The following is a 9,497-nucleotide window of genomic DNA, read 5'->3' on the forward strand; positions in this document are numbered from 1 at the left end:
TCAGTTTCTGCTACTATGTCATCTGTCTCTGTGTCTTGTACAGTTACTTCCTTATTCGCACTGTTAGATTCACTTATGTGTTCTTGAGCCAAGCCAGTATTTTCCTGCTCAGTTGCATTAGTCTTTTCAACCTCTTCATCAACCTCTTCAACCTCGTCATGCCTATCCATTTCCTCTTGACCTGCCACATGTTCAGCCTCCTCCTCCAGGTGGACTATTTCTTCCTGCTTCTCCTCTTCTCCTGGCTGCTTCTCATAAGTTTCAGCCTCTTCAACTGGGGCTGGTTCACTATCTTCTGTTGCTGTCTCTGCTTCATCTTTAGCACTGTCTTCAGTTTCTGCATCATGTTCAGTGCCTTCCTTCCCTTCCTTGTCATCCTGGACAGACTCATCTCTAAGTCGTCTGGATCTTCGCTGTGGTGTCACTTTCACTACTTTTTGTTTTTGCTTTGTTTCACACTCATTCAGTTGTAGTTTACTTTGACGTGTATATCTGTGTTTAGGCGTGGCCTCTTTTTGTTTATCAGTCTCAGCTGGCAGTTTCCTAAGGCGACCTGATCTCCGTGAAGGAGATAAGTCCACTTTCAGCCTTGACCGAAGAACTCGTTTTTCCTTTGCAACAGACTTATCTGCTTCTTTGGCACCGTCCTTTATGTCCTCTGACTCTTCCATTGATTTTTCATGAGTTTCTGTCTGCTCCATTTCTTTATTTGCCTCCTTGCCCTCCACAATCTCCAATGACTCATCCAGTTCTTTCCTCTCTTCTACCCCTTGATCTAACAGGTCTTTGGCATTCTTATCCACTTCTGCTTGCTGGGGATATTTACTCACATCCACAAGTAGAACTGTGGATTCCAGCAATTTTACCATTTTGATTTCCTTCTCTTTCTCATCTATCTCTGCATCTGGTTCCCCACTCACAACTTCAACATGCTCTGTGTCTGCAAGTGATTGTTCAGGAATATTCTCTTCATCCACTACTTCAGCCTCTTCCATTCTTCCAGTCTTATCATTATCCCTTTCCTCATCTATTGTTTTCTCCTCTTTTGTGCTCTCCTCAACCGTATGTTCTACTGTATTTTCTCCTATCTCTTTCACTGTTTCTGTCTCTGTCTCTGTTATGTCTTCATTCTCCACCATCCCTTTTTCTTTCATTTCCTGCGCCAGCTCATTATCCGAAGCTGGTTGCTCTGCAGTTGTCTGTACATCTTGTATACCCTCTCTGTTCTCCCTCACATCATCATTAACCACTTGTTCACCCTCCTGTCCCTTAACCTCCTGATTTTCAACTACATCATCCTCAGTAGATACTGGCTCTGTCTCTAAGAGTTTAAGCGATTCATCCTTCTTCATATCTTCATCCTCTTTCAATTCCACTTGGTCAGTGGCATCTTCAACAGAATCCAAACTTTGTCCGTTATTTTCTTTCTGCAATTCTGTAATTTCCTCCTGCTTTGTATCCTCCTCATTCTTCTCCGGTTCCTCTTTGTCTTTAGGATAATCTGTGCTTTGTTCACTGTCATTTTGATGCCCATCTGTTCTGCTGACTCTTGTGTACTGTCTCTTGTGTCTTGGCTTGATAGCCTTCACACCACTCCTGAGAATCCTTTCCTCGTTTAATGGCTGTTCTCCTTCCCCTGAGCTCTTCTTGACAGAGTCTGCCACCTCATGCCTTTCTGCTCCAGTTGGCTTACTGACGGGTTCCTCTTTGCTCTTTACTGGAGATGTTTTACTGCTCTCTTTTATTTGTTTAGTAAATCTATGAGACTTGCGTTTAGGAGTGACTGTACTTTCCCTCTCACTTCTCCTTAAGACTCTCTTCTCCAAGGCTGGACTCGCCTCTGAACCATCAACATCGCCTACCACAGGAGAAATTTGCTTACTGGCTTTGTTTTCTAAAGGTGATGCCTTGTTCCGTGAACTCTGCCTTTTGGCACTTTTTTCCATGGTCACCTTCTCATCCTCTAGGGGTTTTTCTTTGAGACGGCCTGATCTCCGTGAGGGAGTTACTTGGCTAATATTTCTTACCCTGAGAACCCGGATGCTTGTTTTGCCACACATGTTTGTCTCCCCTGTGCTCTCTTCAACATCATCTCCTTTCTTGACTTTTATCTTTTCTTTTTGTGTTTCTGTCTGTTCAGTTTCTTCTCCATCAACTTTATTAACATCTTCATTTTCATTACTCAGTATTTCATCTGGAGTCCTCGTTTTTTCCTCTTCATCAATCTCTGATGTCATCTTGACAATTTCAACCTCCATGATAGAGTCTCTTTGTGTTTGTGTCTCCTCATCCTCCTGACTACTTTGCTTATCGTCTGAAATTATCTGTGGGGCATCGTCCTTGCCTTCTTGCTCCACACCCACATCTGGAGTAACAGTAGCTGGCTCAGTAACATACTTATCCAAAATATTCAGTAAGGGCTCCTCTGGTTGTGAAGTCAATACTTTTTCCACTGCCACTTCTTCCTCTATGTAGAGATCTTGTGTCTCATTGATGTCTTTTACTGTCACATCTGTGAGAGCCAGAGTGTCCTGCAAAATAAAATTACAAAAGTGGCTTAAATATTGAAATATTATTTCTAAACATCACGCGTCATATAACATAAACATGTTGCCGGAGACTGTATGGGTTTATTAGTTGTAAAAGTAAACCTTAAAATGAATTACACCTTAAGAGTTATCATTTTCCAACGATAAGTACTACATATTTCTTTGTAATATTGTCATAACCTGCTTCTGAATCTAATGAGCACCATGACCTATTCAGTCACATACTCTCTGACCAAATACTGAAGCTGTTTTGACTTGTAAAGGTGATTCATAAAGATAATTCAGTTTACAACAAGATTTTTAACAATACAATCAATCAAAATAAATTAGGCATGTGGACTATTGTCTTGTAAATTTAACTAGCCCCACCTCTTAACACCACTAAACAAATATACAAAAAATGAGCACATCAAATACTGAATTGAGCTGGAAATGGTTGAGTAGTGATAAGACTTTGGAGATGTAATGGTTCATGCCTTTGAGGAATGGTTGTGCTTGTTTTTGGAGAATTATTTGTGAGCTTATTGTAGTGGATATTTGAACAGATTGGTGATATCAGATTGAAAAGACTGGCTTGTCTATCACACCAAAGTAACAGTAAGAATGTTTCACCAGTGTATTATTGGGAATAATGTATATTTCTGTATTAAACAATATTTTACTGGTTACCTTGTATTAGCTTGCCTTGAGACTTGTCAGTTAGGAACCTGTTAGTCAGTTAAGCATATGCTAGGGAAAAGTATATCATTTACCTTGTTTTCAGAATGCCAAAGTAGATTCACAGTAGATAATTTTTCAAAGACTACTTTCTGACCAGGTAATCTCTCCATACCTGGGTCAAATCTTCCTGATCCACCTTCTCTTGCTCTGATTGGCTGTCATCAACTCCTGCTATCATCTCAATCACTGTTGTAGACTCTTCTGTTGCAGACTCTACTCCTGCTTCAATATCTTCCACCCTGTAAATGACACACAAGTAGGTAAATTAATGAAATCTCTACTGTTTATCTGATGTTTCCTCTATGCAGTCATTTGAACTGTATGGGGAGTATATTTCATTCGTCAGTACTCAATACTGTGTAGTTCATTCTTTAAAAGTCAGTGTAAATCCTGAAATATCTGCAGTATTTGAGTATTCAGTTCATAGGTCCTCCTAAAGTAATTGAATAATTTTTAACATTGATTAATTAGTTAGCTCAAACTAATTAGCTCATAAGTTTTCATTAGCTTAACTAATTAGCTAATTTGTTTTCACGTGAAGTGAAACAAAGCAACACCAAAAAATGATTTACATTATTCCAACAGACTAGAATATTTTTGTCAAATGGACTATTAATGAACTAAAATATGTATTTTATGTGAGCATCTGTATTCTATCACCTGATGATCTTTTCAGACAGGTTCTCCTCTGTTATTTTCTCCGACTCAAGTCTCGAGATTGCTGTCATGCTTATGCTATGTGCCGTCACTGTTGTGTTGGTAATCTCTGCAAAAAATAATACAGTACACATACGTGAACAACTATGTAAATGTGCATAAATTGTTCCAATGACTCAGAATCAGCAAAGACAGTTATTACTTGCCTTCTGAAACCTTTATCTGGACCATCTCTTCCTGGAATCAAATACAAGTGAGAAAAAATGAAACGTCAAGAATCAAATGAGTTATACAAGAGGTAGCTAAATGTTGACCAAATATTTTACAAATATAAATGCATCAGCGAGAAGCAAGAACTGAAAAATCAATTACAACCCACCACTTCCATGGTGTATTCCATGGTCTCTTGAATTTTTGGTGTTTCTTCCTCCATTAAGGCATCGTTGTCTGACTCTTGATTTATTGTTGTCTCACTCATGCCCCCAGCTTGGTACTTTCCTTTGATGAAAGGAAAACCAAATCAAAACTAGTCTAAAGTTGACTGTGTTATTATATTCAGACAGTCTATGTCTTACCTCTGAGTGACATTGCCTGAATCTTATTGGCTATGTGAGTCCGCTGAAACGGGCCTCCAACACCTTCAACTTCCCACAGCAAATCTTTGTCTGCTGGGTAAGTGCTGAGATACTTTTCACACACTGTAAAACAATTTATGGTCAAATCATAATATGCTACACTGATATAATATATGATATATTAATATATCTTAGGAAATGAGACTAACCTAGGTTTTATGCTTCACAGTACATTTTGTCACACTATAAATCATAAAGAATTCACTCTTCATATCAGTGTGATCTGAGCAGATTGCACAGATCTTTGACATTACCTTTGTACATTGCTGTTGAAATAGGATATTTCATCCCCAGTATGTCCTTCTTAAAACTGTCCACAAAGTCCTCCAGCATCTGCAGGCCATAACCTTTGCCACGGTGATGCTTCCTGATGAATATGGTATCCATAACAGGAAGCTGATAGTGTTGAGTCAAGAAGGTACTGCACAAACTCCCTATTTGGGGGCAAGTTAGGGGAGCAATACAGTAAAGACAAAACTTAAAGCTTACCAGACAAGATTCACATTCACATTCTTGCACGACCATTACAGCTATGAATGCAGTGTTACTGTAGTACTCTAAGACACCAAGGATACCTAGCTAGCTAGAGTTACTTCATAAGCTAGTTTGCATTTTATAATTGACAAAAGTTGCTAGTATGTGACAGGGTGCTGCTTTCACTGTGGTTGTCATAAATTTACATACATTTACATACATTTCACATCTCTCCATAAAAGATGAATCTGAATCTACTATAAGGCTCCCTTGTGGTGATGTAGATTGATAATGCATAATTTTGTCAAATTGTAACTCACATATTGGCTATGTCAAACAACTAGCTATGAGTATGTATTCATTCACTCAAGGCGCTTTTCTTCCAAACACATACCTAAAAAACATATTAACTAAGACCTCACTGACCCTGAAGTACCTGCAGCTTGTTTTGAACCTGGATTCAAATCGACAGCAGCTCACCCTGAACCACACTTTTGGCTAGTGGAATTTTTAGTAAGGGTGTGACCATTTCAAGCCCGAGGGCACTTCTCCACCCATTTCAGCTGCTGTTGATGTCGCAGTGTTCCTAAAACATCACAGTGCACTATAACAGGCAATGTTAATTTTTCTGAGAACAGGGTGTAGACACTGTCTCTGTATAACTGTATCAAAATATTTTTGATATCGGGGATCATTATTCTGCAATGTACAGTAAATGTACACAGTGCCAATTAGGTCTCCTCAAGTGTAGCTTTTTTGTTTTTTATCAGTGAGAGATCCCCTAGGGCAGTGTACTATCCTCAAGGATATCACAAGAGCTATGAGGTTAGTTTGGAATGAGCCAGAATGTTCTTTGGGCAAACTCTGCCGTGCAGTTTCTCACTCACTGACTTCACTCCCTTCCATGTGTTTGTAATAAACCCTGCTCAAGAAAGTCTCTCTGGTCTGACTGCTTTCTTCCAAACTCATCAGTGGTGTCCAAGCTGTTTGACAAAACAGTCTCCGTACTTAAGCAACAAAACAGACCAAACAAATTCATACAAGCAGTAGCAAAACCATTTATTAGTTACAATAATAGCATACTTTCTATTATGTGCATCAGTTCATCTTATGACAACTTTGTTGCCCATCACATTTTTACATATTTTTATGAAATTGCAAATTGTACAATGAGATTGTTTTTGGGCTTTTTTTTTTTGACTGGTTGTCAGCTTGTCACTGTGGTGGGAAAATGCCGATTTTATTGCATTGAAGCAAATGAAAACATCCTTAGCACTGCCTTTTCTAAGTCCTTGCTTGTAATGGAACAAAATATGTAACCATGTTGGTTCTACCCCTTGAACTTGGTTCTACTTCTATCAAAATTCTACGTGAAAGTGCAAAATAAACTGCATAAAAGTTAAGGAATTACCTTCAGGTTTGACTGAGTAAAAGCCAATAGCCTGTCCATCTCTCCAGAGGACCTTGGCAATGTCATTTTCGCCATGACAGAGAAACGGCACCTCGTCAGTAGCCAGCTCCTTTGCCCTATATACAATCCGGTTGAGAACATACAGGACAATCCTCTCCACAGTGGTTCTCACCTAAGTCAAGTGACAAAATGAACTTTTATTAATGTGACTCTCATCAACACAAAGCCAAGTGCAATTACATCAAATTTTAAGAACGACATTTAGAAAGTTATTGGCACTCCTGCATTGTCTTTTTGGTTCTGAACTGAAATGGATATTGAGAGATATTTAGGCCCCATTTACATTTAACATTACAAGGTGCGGACCTATTAAGCTAGTTCCCCAATGCTCAGGAATACTGAACAAGACATACTCTGAGTAATCTCCTGTGTTAAGCAGCAATGTTGTGTGCAGACACATTTATCCAGCTAATGCTCAGCAAACTCTGGATATGGAGGACAATTGGCCATGGAGAATGTGTGAAACTCTATTTTCTCTAGTTTTTACTAAAGTGAACAGCATCTATAGACACCAAGCCACCTATGACATTGTTGAGAAAAAGGAAAAGGCACAATCTATGCCTACCAGTTCATTGAATACAAGGGAAAGTTAAGTCCAAATCAAAATATGGAGACCATGATCATATCTTAGGACATGTAATACCAAGTTTAAGCACAGAGGCACTGACAGGATACTGGTCTGGTCACAGCTATCTAGATGTTTCAGTTAACAAGTTTGAGGTGTGAGTCAGTGGAGCTGTTTGATGGTACCTCAAGGAGACCTTTCCGTGAGCTGTCTGATGTTTTAAGGATGTCCTCAACTGACCACCACCGGCCTAACAAGTACAGTCCTACCGCTGAAAACACAGAGGAAAGTTTTTGGGTTAAGTCATCAAATGAAGATATTGACAGTTTTCTGAAACTACTGATACAACTGTGGTTATTACCTGTGAAATGATCCTCAGGTGGGAACACAGCAAGGACTTTCTGTTTGATGTCTGCTCCATAGAGAGGAACAAATCCCACATTGCAGAGCCCAATATGTACCTATATCATGGAGCAAAAGTTGTAAAATGATGAGGAAAAACAAGATCACTGGCCAGTTTTTCAGATAAAGACTGAGCCTGGTCTTGGACTTTAGTACATTCTACATGTAGTGTAGTTTACTTAGCTTTCAAGTTGTAAATGTAGCAATTTGTAGATTAATTGTGTTATGATTTCTCAGTCTTACTTAGGATCTCCAAAAACAAAAATATTCAATTACTTTAACTCTGTTACATCTTTCAAAAAAACAAAACAAAAACAAAACAAAACACTAGTTTGCAAGCTAACTTCAACCAACCTGTCGTGAGTCAGATAGGCTGAGAAACTCAGTTGTGTCAGGATTTCTGTAGAGAAGTTTTGACATGTAGTCTTTTGCTGACTGCTCGAGGGTTTCATTATCCACAGTGGACAAAATATCCACTGGGAATTCCATCCTAAGGGAAGCAAAAAAGCACCAACATGGTTGATAAAAATAAAACACACACTGTTCCTGTTTCAGTTTAGAGAAAGTATTTATCCAAAATTTCCACAAAAATTAAGGACTACTGGTAAATCCACAGATGTTTTCCCAAAACTTTTTTCAAAACTTTATCTTTGGCATGCAGATTTTAAAAACAAATTGCTTAAAGTCAAATAGAGCTGGAGTTGGTTACTTTGTCTGTCAGACACCTGCAGAGTTAAGTGAAATGGCTTTATAACTGTTCTCGGAAGCCTTAAACATGCAAAATATCAAAAACTGACATTGATGGATCTCAAGATTTAGTGAGATCTATCCATTTAGTGCGTTATTGTCGAGTGAACACATGCTTCCATGATAAACATTAAACTATCTTTTACACATGACAAACTTGGTTCATTAAGTTAAGGAATGGAAATATATCTTTCCATTACTTTCTAAAGTTATTGAAATCTCTCTGGAACTTCAAACATTTACAAAACCAAAAGTACCAGTTCTTCAATAACAACTTAGTTCAAACGAAAACATAATGAACATAATGAAACTAATGAAAACATAATGTTAACAATCACTTTTTCACTTCCATATGAATTGAGCTCCTCAATCCAGTGATTAGTGAAAAAACTTGAAGTTTCTTGTAAAGACAGTGCTGAATATTGTGATCAGTTTATCCTAAAAATTTTCTGTTACAGTTTTATGAAAGATAAAACCGTAAACAGTTTCAAATAATGGTCTAAAAGGTTGCAAAAGTCTTACTACATGGTGACAATTCCAAAATCTTATCATTGTTACCGTATCATTTAAATGATGTTTTCAATGTTCCAGGAATATTCGCAGAACCTAAACAGTTAGAGGGGACAGATCTTGTTTCATGATTATTATGATAAATGTTCTCAAATAAAATAGGCAACCAAAAAAAACCCCAAAAAACAATGTGGCTTTTGTGTCGCCTGTTGATACTGGGGATAGTCCAAGAAGATATGACTGCAAAACAAGAGCAATGAGAAACATAACCATGCAAAGGGAGCCATTTTGTGGACAAGACAACCACACTCTCAGCACAACCACAGTAACAGTAACAGTAACTTAACTTCTACACTGTGCCATGTCTCCATGGAGACAAACACAAGTTGTTCCCTGTAGGAGTCCACAAAGGGTTTTTCTCTCCAGATTAGTCCAGGGAAGTTAGAATGAAACTGGATTGAAAATCAGCTTCATAAAAGACTTTGGAAAGAGATTTCCTGTCAATCACAGGTACAATACACAAACAGAGTATTGTGGCCTCCTTGTGGGACATTTTCTTTTGCCACCAAAACAATACAGGACTAGAAAGGAGACATCTCCGCAAGTACATATAACTTGTCCATCTGCTCTTGTGTCAAAACATCATTTTCATTCAGCTTATTCTTATTCATATTAAATTGCAATGTAAATCAGTGTTTAAAAAATCCATTTAAAGAATGAAAAGTTCTAAAGATCGCAAACAAAAAATATTCAGAGAGAATCTTTTA

At 38.1% G+C, this 9,497-nt stretch overlaps 1 protein-coding gene across 1 annotated transcript; it reads right to left on the reverse strand.

The window, feature by feature from the left end:
• Positions 1–4,490: 4,490 nt before the first annotated feature.
• On the reverse strand, positions 4,491–7,962 carry fam169aa (family with sequence similarity 169 member Aa). Its single transcript, XM_030791847.1, has 6 exons — positions 7,828–7,962; positions 7,433–7,532; positions 7,257–7,342; positions 6,447–6,618; positions 4,816–4,995; positions 4,491–4,624 (listed from the first exon to the last, which is right to left on the reverse strand). Exons 1-6 carry the CDS (start codon positions 7,960–7,962, stop codon positions 4,491–4,493), a joined length of 807 nt encoding a protein of 268 aa, XP_030647707.1.
• Positions 7,963–9,497: the final 1,535 nt, after the last annotated feature.

Source organism: Chanos chanos, chromosome 14 (genome assembly GCF_902362185.1).
Source record: "Chanos chanos chromosome 14, fChaCha1.1, whole genome shotgun sequence".
NCBI lineage: Eukaryota > Metazoa > Chordata > Actinopteri > Gonorynchiformes > Chanidae > Chanos > Chanos chanos.